This window comes from Rattus rattus, chromosome 7, assembly GCF_011064425.1.
Source record: "Rattus rattus isolate New Zealand chromosome 7, Rrattus_CSIRO_v1, whole genome shotgun sequence".
NCBI classification, from domain to species: domain Eukaryota; kingdom Metazoa; phylum Chordata; class Mammalia; order Rodentia; family Muridae; genus Rattus; species Rattus rattus.
In genome coordinates this window covers 114,312,405-114,338,793 of record NC_046160.1, presented here as the reverse complement: position 1 = coordinate 114,338,793, position 26,389 = coordinate 114,312,405, and the positions used below count along the sequence as shown (strand labels likewise).

Sequence of the window (26,389 nt, the reverse complement as noted above, 5' to 3'; positions counted from 1 at the left end):
CCTCCACTTACCCTGGCAAATTCCATGGGTTTGGGAAGAAGGCACATGACCATGACATCAAATCGGACATCACATACTGTCTTCAACCACTTGGTGACAAACTGTGGCTTCAGCTTTTCCACCAAGCTTCCGACCTCATCATCCATCATGTACGCCGTGGAGTGAAACCATTGAAATACCATGGCTACCAGCCGGGCCAGGCTCTCCGTGGGCGTGTTCTCGCTGGGTGTGCAGAGGCTCACCTGGGGTAACAGAACAGATCTCGCTCAGGTTCTGCCCAGCTTTACAAAGTTATGACAAGCATATTTAAAAAGGAAAAAGGGGAGGGGCTCCAGACGAGGCATTCCAAACCAACAATGTTACAAACGGTTACCATCTATCCAGAACTACAGTCTTCTCTAAAGCCATGGGTGGATTGCCACAGCAACGGCCCTAAGCATCTAATAAGCACTGTTTCCCTATGGTAACTCCATTACGTAACCTGAACTAGAAAAATTCTTTTCCAAAAGATTAAGTCGATAAACTTTCATTAATATCTTCGATTTTAAAAATCCTCACACATATTTCAGTCCTCAAAAGATCCAATTCAGGTAAAAATTTTGCATCAGTAATAATTCTGATACCCGAGTGCTCCTCCCAGCTCACCATGTCAGAAGTAATTTTTAAACAATATTTTACCCATTCTGAAACAATGGTTTACTTGAGCACTTGGCAGGGTCCAAAAAGATACAAAATTAATTAACTAATTGGCTAATTAATTAAAGCATTGTCCCTGCCTCCAAAGAGTTTCCAACAATAGGAGTCACTGTGTTCCTGTATAATAAGTCCTTGGAAGCAAGACATGTGGAACCAACAATTAATTCCCAATTTGGTAGTCTTTTTTTTTTCCCCTCAAGAAACTGTGTGCAAGTCTAGAAGAGAGAGATCACTATGGAGACATAATCTTTGTCTCCAGCAGGCAAGAAAGAAAACACAGCCTGTATCTCTGCAGAAGTGGCTCATTCAGCTGCGTCTCTGCAGTGTTTGTCCACTCGATGAACAGTACAGTCGCCTCAAATCCGTGTAACCACTCACTCCCCAGTAACCCCACTACTGTTCCTATATGTATACATAGGTATATCCATATACCGTAGACCCCCTTAACTAGACAAAAATTTCCTCATGTAATAAATGATAAGACACGAATCTCCCGTGCCTTATATTAAATTTAGTACTAGACAGCCTGCACTAGCGACTCTCCCATTGCATCTTGGGAGGGAGGCGAGCGAGCATCACTTGAGGCAAGGCCTTGGCACTGTGGCTCTCGCCGCCTACTTGTTTGTTAAAATCAAATAGAGGGAGGGGGTGAGCACTGACAATTATAAAATCAAAATATTGATTCACCCTGAAAAAAACCTTAAAGACTTTCTGCCTCCTGAAGTGTCACTTATTCTGCCAATATTTAATTGTTTACATAAAAACAAACAGGCATAGGCATCTCAGAGACATTAGCTTCCTTCATCTTTAATAAGTGATAAAATGATAAGTGTACCAAAAATTGGTTGTAAAGTAAATTTCTTTATAATTAAGAACGAAAGTTCCCGGGATTCTGGGGATAGATAGGGACATTGTTACTTTCTAAAGGCAATCTTGGATAAAACAAGCCACCCAGAGTTGAGGGGAGCTGCTACCCCAGGGTATCCCCCACCCACACCCGCCCTGTTCCAGAGTTAAGTCTTCACTATTCCCTGTCTCCTTTCAAAAGAGCAGGGGCAGTTCCTCATCAGATAGATACAATGTAGAAGTGAGGAGGAGGAAGGCGGAGGGCGGCTGGCAGCTTTTCCTTACTAAGAACCATATCCCGAACTGACTGAGCAGCCTCTGGTCGTGTTTGTCATCGTCTTTGTTATCAAAGTCAGTGTTGTCCAGGGAGTGGTGGGAGGAGGAGAGGCCCAGCTGCCGCCGGCGGTTCAACTCGTGCTCCCTTTGCTCTGCGTGGAACTCCGCTTCCTTCAACAAGCTGCCCAAGAGAAGAAGTGGGAACAAAAACAAAAACAAAAAAACGCATCCTGGATCCCAGCCCATTTGGAACGATCGATCGCCCTGTGAGCGCTCGAGCATTGTGGTTACCCTTCTCTAAGTCCCAGTCATTTACCCAGAAACCCTAGTTTCCTTTTCTTCCTATTTCCCCATCTCAAAGATAAGCCAAGAGTCTCCTTCCTCCGATCAATCCCAAGCAGGTGGATGTGACCACCCCTCACAAGGCAAGACTGGTCATTTGCACCCAGTTGGAAGAAGAGTGGGTAGCAAGTGTTCAAGACCCTGGAAGCAAGGGAGTGGCTCCTCTCCCAGCTTGCTAGGCAAGTAGCAAATAAAAAGTAAGAACAATTAATGTTGGCAAGGGCTCAGCCAAAGCAAGTGGCTTCACATGCACTGTTGGCACTGTAAACTGATACTCACGCTTTCGAAAGCAGTTTGGTAACACATTGTGAAAATGTGTAAACCCCTTCACCAGCTAACCCACCTCTGAGACTATATAGGAAGAGCCCTGCCCACAAAATATCAGAAAGTTGTTTCTAAAATATTAAAAAATTAAAGCCACATAAATCTACAATGGCTGAGAAAAACAAATTATTACTGTGTGTGTGTCTATGTATGTGTGTGTATATGTATGTGTGTATGTGTCTGTGTGTTATGGTGTGTGGCATATACATGTGAGTTGGGGATATGGGTGTGTACACTTGTGTGTGCACCTGCAAAGGCCAGAGGAGGACACTGGGTGTCCCATTGCTCTCTGACTTATGCATCCCATTGACTTATGCATCACTTTGTGAGCATCCCATTGGACTGGAAACCCACCAGGCTTAGGCAGACAGGCCCCACACTGTCGGGATCTGCCTGTCTCGGTTCCCCGTGATCTCATTACAGATAAGTGGTCGTGCCTAGTCTTTTTACAGTGCGTTCCGGGTCAGACTCAGGTCTCCATGCTTGCATAGCAAATGCTCTTACCCACTGAGCCATCTCCCCAGCCCACTCTGTGGGTTTTGCATATGGACTCGGAAGTGGTAAAAGCAAAACTTCAGCCCAACATGGAGAGAGCAGACTGAATATTAGCTCAGAACCGCAGACTCGCTATAATCGTGGTCATAATAAATAAAACACACATTGAGAACAACTAGGGAACGCACAGAACTGCCCGGCTGCATTTTGATCTTTGTTTTCTGTGCGCCACTCAGTAATCATCATAATTCTATTACGGTTTGTCATCGGTATGAGAGAAAGAGAAAAGACAAAGTCTCCTTAGGAACTGTATATGTAGGTATTATTTAATGTTTAATGATCTTGTGGGTTTGGGAAATCTCTGAAAAGAGCACATCTAGAGGCTGTGGTGTGCAACGCTGCTTTCTTCTGGTAGACACCCGTCTCAATCCCTCCTCTTTAAAGTTCACCTCAGCTCTGCTGCTCCCTGGCTCCCTGCCCTTTTATACTGACAGTCAGGTAAGCATGCACATGGGCTCTGCAGCCCTCCTCCTGGCTAACACTGCCATGCTCCAGCCTCTGCTTCACCACCCTAACACCCCACCACCCTAGCACTGGCTTCCTCTGCCCACTGCTACCCTGTGCTCCCCAGAGCCTATTGCAATTACAAGTTTCCTTTCTTTAGTCCCTGCTTGGGTAACCGAAGGGGATTTGTGTTTCCCAAGTACCCAGCACAAGGCCTTGCATATGATATTCATCCAATCAAAGTATTTACTGAACTCATACGTTTTATTAAAACATCATCATGGCGGACTGCAGAGGGCGTGAGAAAGGGGTGGATCTGTTCCACTCTGTATGCGCAAGCCGAGTTCAAAGCCACACAGGGGAAGCCATGGTTACCTGATCACTGCCTCCACAGCGCAGACCAGCTCCTCCGCCCCACACTCCCGGGTGTTGATGGGGGGCGGAGAGGTCTGGTAGAGGTGAGTCTCCGCGGTGGCCCCCACCTCGTTACTGTGGTGGTTCGAATGGCACCTTTTGCAGTACCGAACAGGCCTGTTTCCGTGGCGACCGCAGCACCCTGCGGAAAAGCAGGTGACCACTGCCCTTCTGACATGGGAGCTGCAGTTCTGGAAGCAGAGAAGGCAAAGCCAATTAAAGCTGGCTTCTGAGACAAAGGTGGATAAAACCTCAAGGGGCCACACAGGAAGTGACCCGGTTTCCAAAATTCAAGGTATTGTCTAGTCACTCGGAGGGGTTCAATTCTAGTGGAAAGGGTGGATATGGTCTAGAAAGCAATGGAACTGCGTTAGGAAGCTGGTTTGGTTGAATTGAATGCTTAAGATTTTCTCAACAGACGTTAAGAATAAAAACGTAGAATCGGGATGCAGAGAAAGCCCGTCACAGCACCCCAGAGTCAGGAAGGAAAGATTTCAACCTCTAGCATAATCCTTTGAAAAATTAGTCGATCTGCCACTCACAGAGTAGATCTCCCCTGCAGTTCGCCTGTCCTTGCCATTCAAGGAGGGAGGTCACGATACTCTGGGCTGGTGACTCTGTAGCAGGGCCTTCTCCACTCCCAGCCCTCCAAAGGCCTAATAAGCATACGGAGGAGCACCACAAGGACACACCAAAGCACAACTAGATCTAGTCACAGAACCGCCACAACACCAACCACAGCAGAGGAATCAACAGACGAGCCATGGGAAGGAGAAAAGCTGTGCAGCAGAGAGAGAGGCCTTTCCATCTTGGGGGAGGGGATATTGTCATTGCTGCCCTGACAAGAGGCAGGAAGGTGAGGAAGCCTCTATGGGAAGTGATCTGCAGAGCTCTGAGGGAGCAGGGAGCACCCTGGCGTCATCAGACAAAGCAGGAGAGCTTGACAGATATGATCAACTCAAGGACAAATAATCCCCTGGGCTTCTATCAACTCAGAGTTTGGAAAGAGTGGGGAACCCTCCTGACAGAACCCCAGGGGAGTCAGGAGGAAGGCTGCAAACACAAACCCTCCATCAACATGTCAGCGATACAATGAACTGTCAGTGGGAACTACCAGTTCACCTCTTCAGGTACGAGGCTACTGACTTCGGATGCTGGTGTTAGAAAAATCCCATTTTCCTAACACGACTCAGGACAACACACCATCAGAGCAAGACGGGGATATTCAAGTCTCTATACTTTCCACAATCACAGCTTTCCCAACAGACTGCAGCTGTGTGTTTATGGTCATAGAGTTTAAAATATTTATAATATATTGTTACTAGTCTTTTAGGTAAGCTGTTGAGATGTCTTGTGATCCTTCTACTAAGATTCCTTGTGATTTTCCTCTGTTTGGGCATCCAAGTCAGCGCTGATTTTTCCTTGTTTGTGGATGCCATTGAGCACTGTGCACAGCCCTCACTGTCCACAGAACAGCTGTGACCTCTAAATGAGATCCTCAGGGCCAGGCCTGTTGACTGTTGAGATTCCCTCATAGGAGGAGGGATATGGAGGGTCGCTAGACCTTTACCTGGGATTCTAGCCACTTCCTCCTACACTCTCAGTCAGCTCTGGGCAATTCTGCCCTAGTTGCACATGGCTCTATGATCTCAGAAAAATGCTAGAGTACTGAGCCTGGAGTATCAACCGAAGAGGAGACCATAGGGAAGTTACCACTCATGCCGTGGTTTGACTTTCTGATGGTACAGCTGCTTTGCGGTCACCCAAGCTCCATTCAGCGACCTCTCACCCATCTCTATACATAAGGCTTTGGATTTTGAGGGAAGAGTATTTTGTTGTGTTGTGGGTGCCCTCTCTGGAGAGAGGAGACATCTGTGTATCCATAGGGAAAGTTCATGCAATGACCTTTCTCTCTCAGATGCTGAGTTTCACTCACGTGTATTCTTTTTACTGTAGAGCTCCTTTTGCTCGCCCTCCAACCAACACACACGGTTCTACCGGCAGGGCAGTATTGCTCAGCATACACACTTAGTGGCCTTTCTCCCTTACAGCTGCTGCTGTTGCTTGAATACTTACTCCAAACCCCACCCCTAAACCCCCATGTTGAAATCTTAACCCCCACGTGGTAATATTGGGAGGCAGCACCTATGGGAGTTAAGCAAGTCATGATGACAGAGACTTCAGAGGTGGAATCGGTGCCCTTACAAAAGGGACCTTGAGAGAGCTGGCTGTGAAAATATGCCACAAGAGATGCCATGTTTGATAAGCAGGCTCTCCCACACATCAAATTTACCAATGCCTTGATCTTGGACTTCCCAATAGACAGGTGTTGTTTGCAAGTTCCCAATCTATGACATTTTGTAGCAGCCCAAATAGACTAAGGCAATTATAATTAGCTTTATGTTCCTTTGATATTTTCACTGTTACGTAAATAACAGGCTGTGGGTGTGATTTTATCATTCACCACAATACAGTCCTTGAGTTTCCGGTCAGCTGTTTGCCTGCCTGCTTTCCTTTCAACTGCCCAGGTACTCCCCAAATCCTAGCACCATTTTTAAAATTTTTTTCTTTTTCTTAAACTTTCTTGTCATGCTACGATGTGCAAGGAAGAAAAGTTCATGTACCGTGATTGCCTATACTCGGTGTGAGATTTTTCTATGGTTCACATAGAACATACAGAATGCCTTGAAACACACAGAGGAAGAAAAATCCGCTACAGAACCTCTCCAAACATTCAGCTGTGTAAACGACAGAGGCAGCAGTTACATCAAGCAGAATCAGTACGGGCAGAATCATCTCGTGAACGCAACAACAGGGTTTGTAAACATCCACTAAGCACCTGCTATAATCCTAAGTCCTCAGATAAGTCCTTAGCTGTATGGACTATCGATACGAACTGACTGCTACCTTCTTTTCCCCACTTCTCTCCCGTAGTCAAACCCAGACAGATGGTGACACTTAGGTCGTGCCTGAGTCCAGACTCTGCTCTCTAGAGGCCTTCTAGCCTAACCTCTTTAAGTAGAGTCTTCTCCCATCTCTTAAGTCTGAGGCGGTGTTGTGGGCTTGCTTTTGAATGTAATCAATGCAATGGTTGGTGTGTGACTCCTGAGTTTCTCTTCAAGAGGCTTTGCCCATCCCAGGCTGTTGGAACACTGTTACCTCAAGAACCTGTCAGTACACGACATTCAGGAGGGTGTTCAGACACCTAGTCTCTGGGCCATGCCAGGTAACCCGGCATGTTGCAGGCATGACAACATGAAAAGTGGGGAACAGCCAACCTCCAGTTACCTTTCAACTCACCGTGCCTCCATGTAGGAGAACAGGCAAAACCAGAAGAGTTGCCCCGTCAACCTGAGGCCAAATTACCAAGCTACTATTTAGTGTAAACAAATAAGTAGTCATCACACGAAGATGTTACGTTTGGCTGGGCCTTAGCCAAGGCGAAAATGGAGTCCAGAAGTGGGACGCAGGCAGAACACACACTGAGAAAGTGCCATAGCTGCTGGTGCCAGGCGGGAGGTGGGATGGAGAGAGGGAGCCAAGAGCTAAATGGTGCCCACTGGAGGGGGCCTAAAGGGCGGTGGGAAAATGGTCTTTGAAAGCTAGAAAAGAGGTGAGCTAGATGCATTCTTCACGTCCTTCACGATAGAGTGCTTGCATAGGCAGCATGGCAGAGAGAGGGGAAAAGGGGAGGAGGTAAGTGGGGGAGTGGGAAGAAAGACAGGGGGGAATCGAGGGGAGGGACTTTTATTTTGTAGTAGTGAAACACCCAGGATAACTGCTGTCTAAAATAAAATTAAAATATAAAATAAAATAAAATATAAAATAAAATAAAATGCAGGCACCTGATGAGTGTGCACCTGATGAGTGTGCACCTGATGAGTGTGCACCTGATGAGTGTGCAGGTGGGACTGAATGGTGAATCGCCTGTGTTAACTGCACCTGGTCAGGTATGAGAGGGCAGGAGCCACCTAACAGGGACTGAGTTATTTGGAAAGGAGGTCCTGGAGGAATTCATAAAAACCAAGAAGCCAGCATTGAGAGTAAGGGGAAGGGGCAGATGAACATAAAAAATGCTCCTTAGAAGACATTGAAACAATCACAGAACTGACTGTGCTGCATAATAAGCCAATCAGGACCTCAGCCACTTGGTTATGTGCCTGGATTCTCCAAATTGGAGATTCTCATGCGACAGAAGCAAGAGCTCTGTTTTGTAATGCTCTGCTCTGTAATGCTCTGCTCTGCTCTGCTCTGCTCTGCTCTGCTCTGCTCTGCTCTGCTCTGCTCTGCTCTGCTCTGCTCTGCTCTGCTCTGCTCTGTGATGGTCTGCTCTGTGATGCTCTGCTCTGCTCTGCTCTGCTCTGTGATGGTCTGCTCTGTTCTGCTCTGTTCTGCTCTGTTCTGCTCTGTTCTGCGATGCTCTGCTCTGCTCTGCTCTGTGATACTCTGCTCTGTAATGCTCTGTGATGCTCTGCTCTGCTCTGCTCTGCGATGCTCTGTGATGCTCTGTGATGCTCTGTGATGCTCTGCGATGCTCCGCTCTGCAATACTCAGGGGCTAAAGTGCAATGCCTCAAACTGCTGGGAGCCAGAAGCACTGAAGCCGGGAGTCTTCTTCACCCATGGCTGAGAAAACTGAAGGATTGGCTCAACTGGGCCCTCTCTCTACAACTTCTGTGCCTGCCCTCTCCATATGCTCTGGCGTACTCATTAATTTTATGCTGCTATGACAAAATACGCATGGCTTCGGATACAAAAAAGATAGTTTAATTTTTAAGCTTCTTATCATGGCTGTTCAAAGGCATGGCAGAGGCCAGGCTCTGATGAGGGCCTCCTGATGGATGAGTCTCCAAATGGCAGAAGCGCTTGAGGGGAGGGGAACCACATGGCAAGCCAGAGACCAAAAGGGGTCAGATTTGGTCTTCGGTAACAACCCATTCCGTGGGGCTCACTAGGGTTCTCTGAGACCTATGAAGAGGTATGCAGTCTGTCCTGAGTGATACTCTACTAGGTTCCACCTCTTAACATTGTCACCTATGGGACCAAACTTCAAGCACATGAGCCTTAGAGAACAAACTACATCCAAACCCCTTGGGTTCTCATGACACACAAAAAGATTCTGGAGGGACACCAGGTACTCAGGAGTACCAGGAGTAATGTGACCTTTCATGACCTAGCCTAGGTCATACAGAGTCAGTTCTGTTACCTGAAGAGAGTCACACACTCCCAACCCAGGGGAAGAAACAGAGACTCTACTTCTCACTGCGAGGAGAATCAAAGAATGGCCTTCTCACCACAATGTTTCTGTTCCTTGTTTCATGAACCATACTCCTCATCCAAGGAAGCCCCCCCAAAGTCTCACTATGACCACTGCCCTAGACACCACAGGTCATCTCTGTCACATATTGTTTTAGTCCTCATCCAGAGAATCCAGATCCATCACAAATGCCCCTCCTGGCCACAGATGTGGAATTACTATGAGTTTGGAAGAGAATTGTGTGCCTGGCAGTGTGGGACTACCATGGTAGACAGACCACACCAAGTGGTTACTGTGATCCATGCCAAGTGGCTGCTATGAAAGACAGTATACATGAAAGACTGTCCACACTGAGTGGCCACTGTGTTAGAGCACCCACACTGAGTAGCTGGTTGTAGCAGGCCATCTAAACTGAATGACTGGCTATATAATCTACAAAGCTGTAAAGTCTGGAAGACATGGTTCATTGGATTCAGATGAGCCTCGTGGAGAGCTTAGAGCTTCATTCTGAGGTCAAAAGAAAGAGACACATCAGTAAAACATTTGGCTATGACACTACCCTGGTCATGGGAGGAGGAAAGGTAGCGTGAGGAACTCAGGGTCTACTAAATAACTTTATTTAGGGTTAGAGATACCACATGAGTATTCTTATTGAGAGGGGCACTGGGAAGATAGCTCAATGGGCCAAGGGCTTGCTATTCAAGAGTCTGAAGCCCAGGAACAATTAAAAGCTGGGTATAATGCTGTACATTCATAAGACCCAGATCCGGGGGACAAGTGGACATCAGAGTCTCACTGGTCAGCAAGATGAGCTGAAACCATAGACTCCAGATTCTGTCTCAAAACATGAAGAGAAGAGCAATGGAGCAAGACACCTCATGGCAGTCTTTGGCCTGCACATGCATACATGCAGGGAAGCACAGTTGTGTGTGTGTGTGTGTGTGTGTGTGTGTGTGTGTGTGTGTGTGTGTTTGTACACACATAAAGCGTAACTGTGAGAAAAAAGTGAATGAATTATCCTACTTACAACTAGAGTTTAAAGAGAAAATATTGAACCCAGGACACTCTTCCCAGTCAGTGATTTAAGATTCTCAAAGCAAGAGAAAGTTCCTGGGTAAACACTAAATCCAGGGCCCCATCAGGAAAATGTGATCTTAGAGAAAAGAATGATGATGGGGTTAGATACAAAGCCATTTATTAAGACTTGGAATGAGTGTGTTACGTCATAGACTCTTTTAGGCAAAGACCTGCACATTTTAAGGGCAGACACCACTGTCCTCACAACTAAATAATAGAGCTGAGGCTTTGAGGCATTAGTCCCAGAAGCCTCACGGAGAGCTGAGGGTACCACAGGGCATACGTCAGAGATTTCAGAGACATGTCTGTACCTCTAACTTGAGTTTAATGAAAGAGCTTTGTGATGGTCCCATAAAAGCCAGTGTTCCTCGTGGATTCTGTCAGGGTGAACAGAGACCTAAGATGAAGATGCTCTCGGGCTTGGATGATTCTGAGAACAAAGAGTAGGACGCTAAATCTTCTTGTCCTGGCTAATTTTACATCAACTTGGCACGAGCTAGAGTCTTAGAAAAGGAGGGTGCCTCAGTTGAGAAAATGTCTCCATGAGATCTGGCTGTAGGACATGTTCTTAATTAGTAATCAGTGGGGAAGGGCCCAGCCCGTTGTGGATGATGCCATCTTTGGAATGGTGGTCCTGGGTTCTATAAGGAAGCAGGCTGAGCAAGCAAGGAAGAAAAAGCCAGTAAGCAGCATCCCTCCACGGCCTCTGCACCAGCTCCTGTCTCCAGATTCCTGCCCCCTTTGAGTTTCTGTTCTGGCTTCCTTCCATGATATAGATGAGTAAGCCAAATTAACCCTTTCCCCCTCCAATTTGCTTTTGGTCATGAAGTTTCATCCTAGCAATAGTAACCCTAACTAACAGAAGTTGGTACCAGGACTGTGGAGTATTTTTATGACAGGCCTGCCCATGCTGTTTTAGGGAGGATTGTAGAAGGACTTGGGAACTTTGTGGAAGAAGAGCCATTGAGTGTTCAGTGCTTACTGAGTTACTCTGTAGGAGCTTGAGATGTTGAAGGCAATGAAGAAGATGAAGCCCTGGCTTGTAAAGTTTCAGAGGGAAGTTTCATGACTATCAGAGCCACTCACTGTCTCGAATTAAAGGTATGTGGTTCTGGCTAGCTGGAGTTGAAGAATTAGCAAGATCAACAAGATACCAGAACTGCTAAAGTGAAACCCTTGCTCTACTGGGATACTTGATACTGGTCGGCTGGAGAAATTAGTTATGATTAAGACTAGCATTGTTGAGATGAAGTCTTCTGGGAGGTGCTTCCTGAGAGTCGGCCTACAGAAACTGTAGTCAAACTTTGTGGGGTAATAGTCACCCAGGTAGTATTGGTTTTGAAGGCATGAAGGGGCCATGGAGTACAGCTGAGGCTTAGCACTGTGAAAGCCAAGAGAGGCCATTGGTAAAGGTGCAGCCTCGGTGGCAATTGAAGGCTCAGGGCTGAAGGGGTCATGCAAAGAGGTTAGGGCTTGAAACCAAGAAGACAGCCTAGGAGAGGCTATTGGTGAAAGTCCGTCAGTTGCAACAGAAGACCCCAGCATTTTGGAGATTCAAGAACCATGGGATGACCACCAAGAATAGCAGTAGCCATGGAATGGAGCCGGCCAGAGCCTAGAAGACAAGCTGTATGCTACAGAAGGCAAAGCTGGAGAAGTGACCCAAGCTCTTTGGAGGAATCCAAACAATTATGAATGGATCCCAGACACTGGACATTGCTTTGTTCTGTAATGTTAATGTTAATTTGTGGTCTTGGGGATGAACAAGAAAGGAAAGGTTATGGCTTAATAATAATGTCTGTTGTCTCAAGTTAAGAAGGGGTCAATTTTCCTGCCTAATTTATGTCAGCTTGACACACCTAGAGTCATTTGAAAGGAAGGGACCTCAATTGAGAAAATGCCTCCATAACATCAGGTTGTAGCAATTAGCAATTGATACGGGTAGTGCCATCCCTGTGCTGGTGGTCCTGGGTTCTTTAAGAAACCAGACTGTGCGACCCATAAGGAGCAAACCAGTAAGAAGCACTCTTCCATGGTGTATGCATCAGCTTCTGCCCTGTTTGAATTCCTGACCTGGATACATTCAATGATGAACACAAGCTGTAAGTGTAAACCAAATAAACCCTTTCCTCCCCAACTTGGTTTTGGTCATGGTGCTTCATCATAAAGTAGCCCTAATTCTTCACTGCTTTAATCTGTTACACAGATTCCCTGACCTTCCAGCTGCTTTACCCAGTGGCATGAGGCAGAACTGATGTTTTGTGACTTCTGAGCTTCTGTCACGAGAGGCCTTGCAACCCTCTTTCTGGTTCTTTCAGAACACTGCTGTCTGTACACAAGCCCAGCCTAACCTCCTAGAGGGTGAGACTTCTCATGGGAAGAGAGAAGCCCAGACACCTCTGTCATCCCATTTACCCAAGCCAGCTACGGTCCCATGTATGATATGTGATGATCAGACAATACGCTATCAGCCAGTCATCTCCATTCCACACCAGTGACTCCCCCGCCACATACCAACAACAACCCAAGAGCCTAGAGAAGCCCAGAGGAGTTCATTACCCAAATTGCCAATCCACAAAGTTCGATCAAACAATTTCTGCTGGTAACCAGTACATTTCAGGGTAGGTTTGTTATATAACAATAAATAACCAAGACAGCCTTCAAAGGCGTAGATTCACAATCGGTCTCCCGAAAGGTCTGAATGAACTGCACAAGGTACAGACAGACAGAAGAGAATAGAGTGGGCCAGAATCCAGGGTCCTCAACCAACAGGGCAAAGTTTTTATCATAAGACCATAATCTTACCTTAGTTTCTCAACTACTAAAAAATAGAGGGGGGTGGGATATAGAATGGAATGGCCCAAAGGAACCATGTCAAATGGCAAAAGACAGTTTTAGATAAACACACATCCAACTTCTACCTCAGTGAATATTTTCTGCATATACTTGATATGGGCATATTTTTGACATATATTAAGCTATATGCATTAAGGATTTTTAGTACATCGGAGACATCATTTCCTAACATTAAGTCCCGTGGATTGTCACACACACCCGTTCGTGACTAGCCTCTTCCCCAGATCTATGCACATGCTTCCAATTCAGAGTACCGAGCAAAGACACGGAGCTTATGACGGTGAGCGAAAGCAGCCATGGACTGGGAGACCATGTGGATGTCACACTCTCACACGCGTGTGGCACTCCCTCACGTCCTTCACAAATACACTGATGTGCGCACAGTGGGAAACCATGGCAGAAATGAGGCAGACGTCGACGGATGAGCTTACACGCAAACACAGGGAGCCATGCCCGTCACACAGATGGTTTGCACTTACCTTTTTCTGACATATAGCAGATATTTCAGCTGTAAGGGGAAGGCACACAAAATATCAACAAAGCAAGAGAGCCCGTTTTAAGTAAGGGCAACCATGAAGGTAATAATAATAAAAAAAAATACAGTCTAACTAATGTAAACCAATGGACTTCATCAGAAAAGCTTTGGATTTGCCTTATAAATTACCACCTACATTTACTGGCCTCTATTTTCCCCTCAAAGGCATAAGACATCCCTCGATGTTCTAATCATTTTAAGGTTTTAGGGTGTGCTGTAACTATGTCTCACACTCTCGCATCTAATATAACCTCAGATATGCTAAGGAGGTCAGTCAGGTTAAAGCATCTCATTCCATCTGGTTGTTCGGTGGACGGTGACACTCAGAAGGCTTCCTCGGGATCAGAGAAGCGGTTGGTGACGAAGCCTCCAGAGCAGCTAAGGACTCTGGGCTCCTGCTCACTGCTCTTTCTGTGACAGTGATGTGGAGGGATGGGCAGTGCTTGGAGTACCAGCCTGAGATGGTCTGAAATGTCAAGACTAGGGGAGACACTTATCTTTGTCTACTCTGACTTGAGCCATCCGTCTTCACTAGTGTGAGGCAGCCTATGGTTACTTATGAAAAATGTCTTGTCAGGCATGAGTAGATCCATTGGAGCAAGGCAGTCAGACTACTGTCTACTAATGAGATTGACCTTAATGAATGCATAAGAATTCTTTCCGGTTTGCATTTTGTGTTTCCATGGAGACTGAGATCTTGAGAGCAGTAGAAAATAATTTTTCTGAGAATCTATCACTATTTTCCCTTAAAATAGTAAGCCTCCCCCCCCAACCCGAAATGGACTGACACTTTATTTATAGAATAGTCTGTGTTACACTAACTCAAAAGATTAGAGGAAGGTGTTTTCCAGGCCCTGCCTGTAAGTTAGGAACGGATACCAAAACTCAGTAAAATGTATAACTCAGTGTTTAAAACTCACTCTATACAACCCTTTGATTACCTACTTTATGCATTAAATAATCTCATGTTAATGTCACATCTCCAGGTAAATAGCCTAAAGCTGATATCAGTTCTTCCACAGATGGACTAAAAATGGCGGCCAGAATTCAGAAACCAGTCTGATATTTCACAAGTACTAGTATCTGCGGACCTGAACACTGATTTGTGCTCCTGTAGAGCTAGATCCTCAGGAGACAAGAGGCTGCTTGAACTGGGACATTAAGTCCTAGCTGGGCAATGTAGCAGAATCCTATATTGTTAAGAAAATGAACAAATTAAAGTAAGACAAGAGAAAAACAAGCTGGCCAGGTAGGCATGCCCTCGTTGTAGGCAAGCCTGTGCTCTCAGCACTCGGGAGGAAGAGACAGCAAGACCCAGGCTTCAGTGCCAGCCTGAGCTACATCAATGAGACCTTGTCTCAAAAAAAAAAAAAAAAAGTAACAGGTATTTCTGAATGTGACTGTCCAGTATCAGAGCAGCTGAGGCTCCTTATTTATTGTGGCCTGGTTTAAAGCGTAAAAATGTGCCTCTGTCCCTACAAGCCCAAATCATGCTACATATAAAGTAGGAGGCTGATAGCATTGCTCCACGTTAGGGATTCTCGTCACATTGATTTCTCTCTTAAAGCTGGGATAACGTAATGTTAAAAGGGGGGATTTCAAAGAAGTCGTATGACTTAAGTTAAAAGAAGAGCTCACGGCCCTTGCTTACGTCAGGCTTCTTTCCGGTGGCCTCTCCTGCTAGTCCCTTTACTACCTGCGTCTGTAGTCACAGTCCTTGCTGTGTCCTTGAGCGGGGTCAGTACCGCCAGCTTCCCAACCCTTGTCTGTCCTCAGCTTTCCTGAGCGCCTTTGCTTTCCGATGAAGCCCTGATTGGCTGGCTGCAATACCCTCTTCTCCGTGTGCAGTCTGATTGGCTGGCTGCAATACCCTCTTCTCCGTGTGCAGTCTGATAGGCTGGCTGTAATAGTAGCCTATCGACTTCTAACACACAGCTTCCAGACTCTAACAGGCTTCGTGGAGCACCACAAACCTAATCTTTTCATTAAAAGGCATTAGATTCACTTCCTCCCTATCTTACTGATTGGGAGACTGGCTCTCGGAGCAATTAAAAGATGTCCCCTCACCGCCCCCCCCAAAAAAAACAGAGCCAGTAACAACAGTAGCAGGAAAAAGGACCGACCTGCCACAACAACCTCGGCAGCCTGTTCTACACACAGAAACTCCTCCAGACACAACTCAGCCCGACTGTACTCACACACAGCGCTAATTGTGACATCTAACCTTAATTTTTGGTAGAATTGAAAGCACCCTCCCTCGTCGTTAAGTGTTTAGGCATATTATAAACAAGACATTGATGGAATGCCTCGGGTCACTGAATATTCCTAAAAACCTGAGGCTTGGTTGCTGTCTTTATAAAACAGGACAAAAGGAGATAAATCAACCACGTCATTAGTCACGATAACCCATTTCCCATCCTTTCCGGAGAAAGCCTTACCTTGTGGCAGGAGAACATCAATCAACCACTCGCTGTGGTCCCTAGGAAGAAAAAAAAAAAAAACGAAATTGGTTTCTGAGCCTCTCTGGAATGTTCCTCTGCGCATGTCTGCCCGTGAGTTAGGCACTACTGATCAAAGCTTCTCATAGGCAGAGTAATTAAGAGCACTGTCATAAACTTTTAAGGCATCTCCACAGCCTTCTACCTGGGGCTACTTCAAAATCAGAGCTGCACCAATGCATGGAATTGCCCTCTTGTGTCCTCTGAGACAGACATGGCAACTTTTCAAAGCTGAAGTCGCCCAGATAACAGCTCTGCTGTGTTAAATGTCGGACGGGCTAACCTCTAAAAACCATAGCGAAAGCTGTGGCAGGAAAGCCCGGTAACCAACTCTCGTGCAAATGGCTTTCCCGGCTGTCTGATTGTTCTCGTACCTACCCTGAAATCCTCTCGCTGCATTCTTCGCAGAGATACAGTGGCGGTGGCTTATCGCCCAAAGCTACTGACAAGGACGGGTCTATACACATCTGCAACAAATGACAGACAAGACAGTCACCTCTCCTGCGGACCACATCCCCCGCCTGTGAGACACAGAGGTTGACAATGACAGAGTTAGAAGCCAGGCAGAATAAACTGTTTTAGAAGAACCCACCCCTATGTAAACCTGCTCTGCCCAGCAGCCCACACGGGGCATGTAAATGTGGCTGCCAGGGTTCCTCTCTTTGCAATTTGCAATTCAAGTAACAAATGCTGTCAAGAAATAAATCCTCCCTCCTGCCCACAGTGCTGAAAGATCCTCCTGTTATCAGGCTGCTCCGAAGCGTTACACGGGTGACAAACAGAGCGATCTCTCTTTAAGAAAAGGAAACTCCATCATTAAGATTTCAAAATCATTAACTGACATCAAAATGCTGGCAGTGGAGGCTGTCACATGAAATCTAGCATGGTGGGGCGCCTTTCCTCACTCCTGAAGCTTAGCTCTGACTCAGGCTCCATTCCACTTGTCTCCCCACGCCCAGCCAGCAGGTCGTTTACCCCCATGTCTTCTTTTTATTGCCGAGCAGCTCACTAGCCAGAGCAAGAGATAAGAAACGTTCACCGGTATAGTTAGTAGAGTGTCTGGATGTTTAGATGGTTTAAATCAGTCACCAATCAGGTGACTAACTGCTTAAACTTTGCATCCGTTAAAATCTCTAGTCTTTCCAAAGTCTACCCTGCAGTCTGTGCTTGCGTTCAAGAATAATATACTACGCCTATGGTTTAGCTGCACGTGCAGGTAATGTGCCTGGTTCTCAAACCCTTCTGGAATGTCTCCATCTTTAGCTGTTTCCCCTGATTTGAAGGAGGAAAGTGACTGGCATTTATAACCCCAACTGTAACTCAAAGCTAAAATCCTGAGACGTTTTAGTGACCAAAATTGCTAGATGTAAATAAAGCCAACAAAGTCAATAAATTGCATATTAGCTCATGCTAACAATCTACTGTGAAATATTCCCTACATCGATTTAATAGAACACAGTAACCAACTACTGTGTCCAACCAAATAGACATTGGCGGTTTTTTGACAAATGATCGGAGAGTATTTTAGGTTTTGTAAGTCTTTGTCACAGCTACTCAACTCTTGAAGGTATCGCATAAAAGCAGCCAATCGATCTGTGAGCAAACGAGCAAAGCTGCATTCCAATAAAACTTTATTCACAGTAACAGACAGTGGCCACATTAGCAGCAGCCACCGTAGCAGTGGTACAAGGTTTGCTGGCCCCGTTTTTACATAATCCCATGGGCTTCAGGCAACTTCACAAAGTGAACTTTAAATGACACCAGGAGTAACTCACAGTGGAATGTGACAGAAGACTTTAAGTTCTGACACATTTTCACCCCGTCTCTATGGCGACGACGGTTGGCTGTTACTTAAAAAGTGCCATTCCCATGGGCCAATCATTAAAGCCTCAGAATACCATGCTTGTGACAGAGTGAGCTCTGCTGAAGATTCATCTGCTCCCCCTGAGCGTCTCCATGCACCCCATCCTGAGTACTGTTAGTTCACGTTCGTTCCCAATAAGCCACAGAAATGTCTAGCAGACAAACTGGTTTCCATGAGAGCAACAGTCATTAGAGACTGGCTGCCTGGCTTCTGAAACAGAGGCAGGTGGATATCTTGGAGTTTGAGGCCAGCCTGGTCTACATGGTGAGTTCTCAGTCAGGCACAGCCATATGATGAGTCCTTGTCTTAAGAAAAACAAAACAACAACAAAAAGAATTTATAATCTATGCGCAGTGTGCAGGCTCGGGAGAACAGATGAAGAAAAACATTTCAAATAACTCATATCCATAATAGGTCATTTCCCCATTAGTGAAATGATCCAATTCAAGACAGATTAGATTATATTAAGGGCAGATTTATTGGAAAGCCGCGCTTGAGCAAGTTCACTGGCCCCAAGGATTGAGGCCAGGGGAGTCGCCATGAGGAGATGGGGATGGGTGGGGATGGGGGCTCTCACAGAGAGAGAAGAGAGAGGAGGGAGAGGGGAGAGAGAGAGAGAGAGAGAGAGAGAGAGAGAGAGAGAGAGAGAGAGAGAGAGAGAGAGAGGAAGATAGAGACAGAAACAGAGACAGAGAGCACACTGAGAATGTGTTCGGATTATATAGGGAGGAGCCTCTCGGGGAAGGGCAGCTGGGAGAACCTGGAGGCCAGATCTGCTTTGATAGGTAAAACAGCCACCTCAGTCCCTTGTCCCAAAGTCTAAAACCGAACAATCCCCATTCTGCACTGTTTTTTTTTTTTTGGTAGGTATTACTGGCTTTCGCTTCACACGGGAGCCTGTCTCTAAATAAACGTTATCCGTGTCACACTATGTTGAGCCCCTCTGCTCTCCTTCCCAGTGAGCAGAATGATGGCTGCCTAGGGTGTTGGAGACCCTGCATCCGTGTATCCTGGTGGGGGTGGGCCTTTAGGAGCAGCCTGGCTGTGAAGAAGCCCTACTGAGCCAGCCCCACACAGGAAGCATGGCCCAGAATGTTAGTTTTCTAGAAAGTGAAAAGCTAGAAATAAAAAAAAAAAAAAAAAAAAAGGTCAGGGAGAACGCACTTAATGACAACATCTCCCAAGCATATCAAGGTGGTGGCTGCAAATATTTGAACTTACTAAATGCAACTGTTTACGTTCAAGTACTCAGTTTTAAATTTAAACAATTTCTATGTGGATTTCATCTCAATAAAGGAAAAAGAAAATTACCAGAGCAGGCTGGTTGCGCCCGGCCTCCAGGACTAGCTTTTGGCACAAAAGTAAGGTCAACCCAGATGTGTGCGCTGGGCAGTCTGCCTGGAAGAGGAGAAAATCTAATTTCTCCTTTCTGTGATTAGATCGCCAGAAAGCATTCCTAACCAGGAAGCCAGAGGCTACCTGAGAATTCAGTCTGGCATAAAAGCAAGGGAAAAATAACCGAAGAAACCTGTAACAGGCAAAAAAAGAAGGAAAGAAAACCCAAAAACGAAAGCAAGAGGGAGCCTCAGACGCCTCATCGCTATGAAAAGCCACTGACTGCACGAACCACGTGGGATCCACGTGGGATCCACCATGTGCTTACCGCAACGCCCTCACGCCAAAGAAAAAGACCTTGAACCCCACAGCTTCTGAAGTTCGGAACGCGGTTATGTAAGAAAACGTGCAGTGTGACGCCTGTGCCTCACTCGCATCTGCTCTTCCAGTTTTCTGCCATTCAAGGCAAGGACCCAAGATGAGCATAGGAGGAAAGCGTCTGCTAGATGAGGCATGTGGACGGCCATGTTACCGTCACTGCTCCTCGCACGCATACAGTTAGTCCTTTACAGCTACCAAATCCCATTCTCTCTCTTCTTTGCTCCTGTAGAATGGCGGCGCTAGCTTTCTAGTCTGTAGGCACTAACACAGTGAGCTAGACAAGGAAACGGAACCCCAGTATCTATACTTTCTCAAAAGAGCCTGTAAATGCTCCTAAACTCAGCCGGCACCCACTCTGGACAGGGCGACATTAACCCATGCAAACCCTATCCCTGGTCAAGCCACCCTCGTGTCCTGCATCCCACAACTCTATTACCAGCAATTTTGTCTGTTAAAACCTGTGGTTGTGCCTATGAGTATCTAACCTCCAAGACTCAATGAGGTTTCAATGAGATTGAACAACATGAGGCAAAGGACGAGGCCGAAAGTTAGACGACCCTGCTCTGTCTTCTAGTTTTATGCAAACTACCCACTGGACCCTCCAGTTTCTTGGTTCCGTGAAATGGTTTCCTAACCTCTAGAGTGATCTGCTATGTGCATGCTATCCAAACACTGCTCAGTCAACTACCCCACATGCGGGATTTGAGCTAAGACTTAACAAATTTGTCTTACAGTTTGAAGTTGCACAGTCCTATCGCAGACCCTCAGAAGTGATCAGCGGAGAGGGGAGGGTTTCTGAATGCATTGGCTCAGATAGAAGCCAGTTAAAGACGGGTCTGTCAGTTAAAGATGTGTTTGTCAGGATTTTTTGGATAATTAGCTCAATGCCATACAGATAGATCTTGGCTGTGAATTCACAGCCCAAACCCACAGAGACCGCTGTTACTCTTGCCCAGATACTATACTGTCACCGTTGAGCGCAAAAGTGCTTGAGAGGGACCACAGAGCTCTGCCTCACAGACATGCACACAACTCGCTCCTTCACTGAGCAGGCGACTAACTGCACCAGTGAGAACGCAGGGGCAGACCGAGCTTGGGGAGCAGTACCTTCACGGCCGGCTTGTTGATTGCATTGTGACATTCAATGTGCTGGCAGTGGATGGGATTCCAAGCTGAAAAGCAAAAGAGAACCAGTGAAGATTCCTCGCTAAGGTTGCTTACGCTCCTGTAAAAAAAACACAGCAGATATCACACAACGTTTCTTTCTCCTAAATAAAAGTATCACCAGATAGCATCCTAACAGAATCAGTCACCTATGGAAAACAGATTTAAAATCAGTCCACGATAGGGTGACTCTGTCCACTTTCTCTGTGAAGGAAAGCAAGTGGGATGCAATCTCAGAATGTGACAACGCTGACAAGTCCTCAAGGTGCCCAGAGATATTTTCACTGGATTCCCCAGCAGTTCTGCAGGGAGCTGTGGCAGGTTATGTCACAGCTCATACCACATATTAATTACATTTTAGAAGGTTAAGTTGCCCAGAATGGTCACAGACTGTTGCAAGTGGAAGCTAGAAGCTGAAATGCTAGGTTCCTGACCTGGGCTCATCTCACTGTGGGGCACTGTGCAAAATGTCCCATGCTTTTAGCACCGGAAGCTTAATAGGTAGCAATTTGGTGGGCCAGAAGGGATTCTCCACCGTTTCAGTTCCCACCCTACCTTCCTCAACTGGAGGCTAGGAAGATAAGCTTCTTGCCTGAAGCACTGAGCCTCAGCTAGTTTGCTGATACCTGTACACAAGTCCCTAACTCACTATATAAAGAGCAGGGGAAACAAAACAAGCAAGTGACCTGAGACAGAGCAGAAAACAAGATAACCAGTAATGGCCCTTTATACGGTCTAATGCAGTTAACAGCACACTGTCATTTAAATGATGTAAAATGTTTGTATCAGCTAATCTGCTGATACCTGTTTACAAGTCCCTAACTCAGTATATATAAAGAGCAGGGGAAAATAAACAACAAAACAAGTTATCTGAGATGGACCAGGAAACCACATAACCAGTAATGGCCCTTTATGCAGTCTAATGCAGTTAAGAGCACACTGTCATTTAAACAATGTAAAACATTTGAATGTGTCAAAGTAGAGCCCTCTCTGAATTGCCATATTCTATCCTTATGGAACAACAGGTCAATTAATTCTAAAGGGGGACAGGAAATACTGGCAGGAAATAGTATTCTAATCACAGATTCACATCTGCTTTGAAAGGGAAAAAATGAGTAAGTAAATGAAAATCACTTGAGTTTAAGGATTACATAATAATCATATTCATTTCCAATGGAGAGCAAAGGCAAGGAGACTGAGAACGGCAGTAAGTTTCCTTCTGCAATCGGGGAAACTTCACATCTACCTTTAAACTGTACACTGCTGCGAGTACGGGGGACAAACGCCCCATTTCTCCAGCTGAAACTCGTGAGAGACATAACTCGTCCATTACAGCATTCTCCATGCTGAGTTCTGTGATGAATCCTCCTTTCCGCTGAACTCCAGTCACCCCAAGTCAAACCAGGTTGGCACGCACAGTGACATCTGCTGACCTCTCTGAACCCATCTATTAGCAGATAGGTCATGTTTAAAACATATTGGCTGCTGTGGCACTGGTACAAATGGATTAGCATATGCAGTAGCCATGACACCAGATCAGGGCTCTAATGACCTCTGCTCTGTGGATGAGGGAAGTGTATGAGAGGACCAATCCCTTTGGGTTGTTTTTTTTTTTCATCCATTTTTACCAGTGACACTGAGCCAAGAACAGGTCCTTGGATGATCCCCTGAAGTAACTTTCCGATGTTGATGGGAATTTTTAACCCATAGTTCATAGAAGCTCAAGAAGTTGTAGTCAAGATTCAGCAAAGGAAAAAACACATCAAAACTTACTAAAATCAAATTGATGGGGAAAACCAGAAAGCAGCCAGTAAGAACAAAAGATACATCACTAATAGAGGAATAAAGACAAGAACAATCACTGATGTTTTCTTAAAATCAATGCAAGATGGGACATAGAAAAGTTAAGTTCAAACAGGTCTAGAAGCTTCCTGCCTCCTGGCTAAACATCATAGTGCTGGGAGGGGCTATGCAGACTGACGGGTCAAGCTCTCAGCAGCAGTCAGACTCAGCCCTGGACCCTGTGTACAGTACTATCGATCCAGGCAACGTGCAAATAGTGCCAAGTCTGTTATGAGTGTTGTCAACCACTTCCTGGTTGCATTTAAGGTCACTCCACGGGAGGAAATTCACATCTGCTACTGTAAACACAATCAAAAGCCTGCAGCTGAGAGAGTGGTGTAGGGTCATAAGTGGGAAACTTATGGTTGTTGTTTTGTTTGTTGTTGTTGTCATTTGTGGTTTTTTATGATTTATTTTTATTTTATGTGCCTTGCTGTTCTGCTTGCTTGTACATGTGTGTGATGGTGTCAGGTCTCCTGGAACTGAAGTTACAGACAGTTGTAAGCTGCCATGTGGGTGCTGGGAATTAAACCTGGGTCCCCTGGAAGAACAGCCAGTGCTCTTAACCCGTGAACCATCTCTCCAGCCCCTGTTGTCTTGTTAAATGCACATGACGTGCCTATCAAAGTGCCTTCAAAATAACTATGTTTTTGTCCAAGGTTAGGCCTGCCATCAGCGTTGACTGGAGATGCTTTTATTTGCAACGGACAGAAGTAAAGAGAATCATAACCGATGTATGAATAAAAGTGATGAGAAAAGGTGATTGCTGAATGCATTGGTATAACTGCGACATCTATAGGACACACACGCACATGCGCACGCACACACATGCACACACACATATGCACACACACACATGCACATACACATACCACATACACACACATGCACTCACACATATGCACACACATACCACATACACACATACACATGCACACACATGCACACACACATACCACATACACACATACCACATATATACACACATACCACATATACACACATACACATGCACATACCACAAATGCACACACATCACATACACGAATACACACAGACATACATGCACACATGGACACACACACGTACATGCACACACATACCACATATACACACATACACATGCACATACCACAGACACAGGCATAACACACATGCACACACACATAGCACTCTTACACACATACACACACACACACACCCCACATACATGCACACATCTGCACACATGCACGCCAGGCTCAAGGAACATCTTTGAAGCAGGGGCAGAGAGAACATAAGAGCTGGAGGAAATGGGGAAGGGGTGAGGAACACTGACTTCTGGGTACAACAGGGATTGAACTCACAACGGCAGTGACCATCTGCAGGGGAAAGATTTGCACACACGACTCAGCCTATTAACAGCTTGTCAAAGAGGGGGGAAAGACTGCTAAGGCTGAGGGTTTATACCCACTTAACAGTTCTCAGGAGAGGGAGAACATTTCCCTGAGTGGTGTAGCTACTGGTCAGGTTCCTGTGCTCCTGTAAGCAACACCACCCCGCTGCCCCACCTCCAACCCTGCAGCCCTCCCCTTGCACCTGTAAGAAACCCTCCTGAGGTCATCAGAGAAAAGACTGAGGCAGAAAAGGAGCTAGCTGGGAACAGGAAGAATCCGAGGCAGGCGGAGGAGAAAGAAGAGACAGTCATGGGGTGAAGGAGATGGAAAAACATCAGAACGTGTATGAAAACAACAAGTGAAAGCCGCTGCTGTGTATAATTAAAATATACACTAGAAGACCAGAACCACATCTTTCGTGGGCCGAAAGAAAAACAACTCAGCTTAGAATTCTACATCCAATAAAAATCTCCCTGACAAATATATGCTAAACAAAGGCTGTCTGGGATAAAGGAGAAAAGGAGCAAGGGGCCAAGTGAAAACATTCTTCCTTCAGCGTGTGAATTATCACCTGAGGGTGGACAGCTGCGTTAAAGGTGCACAAGCCTTGGAGAAAACTTTTTTTTTAAAGCAAAAAACCGCTAATCCAGTATAGAAATAAAATGAAATGTTTAAAGAGTTAACTCCAAAAGTTGAGATAGTAGTAAAGAACAAATGTAAGTATAACGTCATGTAAGTAATAAAGTAAAGCCACAGAAGTCATAAAGGGCCATGAGGAACCCCGCCCCTCTCAGCAGTCACACTGTGAGGGGCCGAGACAATAGGCACATTGCATGTAAATGTTCTAAAAGGTAGGGCTTGTGAGATGAGATTCTTCCAGAAAGCATGCCTCTATTACGTGTACGTGAGAAACACTCAAATTACAAAGAAATGGATAAATCAAAAACTATGCCATGTAAACACTCATACACAGAATCTAGAGTCTCCACAGAGATGTCAGGCAAGCTGACCCAGGACAAGAAATACGAGCAGAAGAAAACGGTCCTCCATAAAGACGCAAAGAACCAACAGAGCAAGGCACGGCACAACCCTAAATGCGGGTGGATTTACTAAATAGACAGAACCAAGGAAAGGAATTCACAATTATAGCTGTGAGTTTCAACAATCTTCTATCATTCACTAATTTGACAAAATGAATAAACAGAAAGTCAATAAAATTGTGCAAATGAAACAAGACTCTCACACAATAATGATTCTCCATACACCTCCCTGAATACACATTATTTTAAACTACATCTGTAACATTTAGTAAGATGGATAATGAGAGTCAAAACTTGTCTTAAGTTCTTTGATGACACTGAAATTCCACTGAAGATCCACAACGCAGAGGTATCTAGAAAATCACTAAGTAGTCATATTTTAAAATACTTCTAAGCAATACATGAGTTAAAGTTCTCCTTTAGCTCAAGGTGTAACTCATGTAACTAACGCAAGAATTGTTAGAAAGTATCCAATGCCAGGATGTAACAAATTCGTGACAGACAACAATTTAATGAGATCCCAATGGAAACAACATCAAAAAGGAAATTTACAGCTTCAAATTCTTATGGTAAAAATACAAAAGGTCTAGGAACATTTATGCTGTTTCTTTAAGAAGATTGGGGAAAAATACAAAATCAAGTACAGTATTAAAGAGAGGAAGAAAATCATGCAGACACAAGCAGAAGTTAATCAAACTAAAATCGTAGAAACAGAACAGAAAAGGGATAAAGCCAAAAGCCAGTTCCCTGGGACAAATCAATGGATTTGATAAGCTTTCTAACCAGTCTGGGGAAAAGAAAAAAAAAAGATCACGGTACAATATATAAATTACCAACGCCGGAAATGAAAGTAGGGAATACTCAGACACGCAGACACCAACGGATCTGTTAACTGGATGAAATGTTTGTATTCTTCAAAAGACACGATTTTAAAATATGTCTCAATGAAAACTATGGAGTACAAGTAGCCCTACAACTGTTACAGATATTGAATTCGTAACATAAAATCTCCCTGTAAAACAAAAACAAAAACCCGAGTCCAGATGGCTTCAGTCAGAATTTAGGATTTTGTGTAAGAATAATCCCGATATAGACTCAGAATTGGAAGTGCTGAGACTCTTCTCAACTCATTTCACGAAGCTGGTGTTACTCTGTCAACAAGGCCACTTGAAACATGACAATTAAAAACCTATAAATGCTCCTCATAAATACAGCTTCAAGAAGATTTAACAAAAAAAATTGGCAATAAAACACAGCATAACAATATG

At 45.2% G+C, this 26,389-nt stretch overlaps 1 protein-coding gene across 9 annotated transcripts in view; it reads right to left on the bottom strand.

The window, feature by feature from the left end:
- Unc79 (unc-79 homolog, NALCN channel complex subunit) overlaps positions 1-26,389 on the bottom strand; it is a 236,505-nt gene that overhangs the window by 123,306 nt on the left and 86,810 nt on the right. For all 9 annotated transcript variants that reach the window (XM_032908298.1, XM_032908292.1, XM_032908290.1 and 6 more), the window contains exons 8-14: positions 20,807-20,871; positions 16,498-16,586; positions 16,060-16,100; positions 13,566-13,594; positions 3,859-4,088; positions 1,828-1,999; positions 12-242 (exon numbers count right to left, since the gene is read on the bottom strand). In XM_032908298.1, the coding sequence (XP_032764189.1) occupies positions 12-242; positions 1,828-1,999; positions 3,859-4,088; positions 13,566-13,594; positions 16,060-16,100; positions 16,498-16,586; positions 20,807-20,871 (857 nt within the window). The remainder of the gene's footprint in view (positions 1-11; positions 243-1,827; positions 2,000-3,858; positions 4,089-13,565; positions 13,595-16,059; positions 16,101-16,497; positions 16,587-20,806; positions 20,872-26,389) is intronic.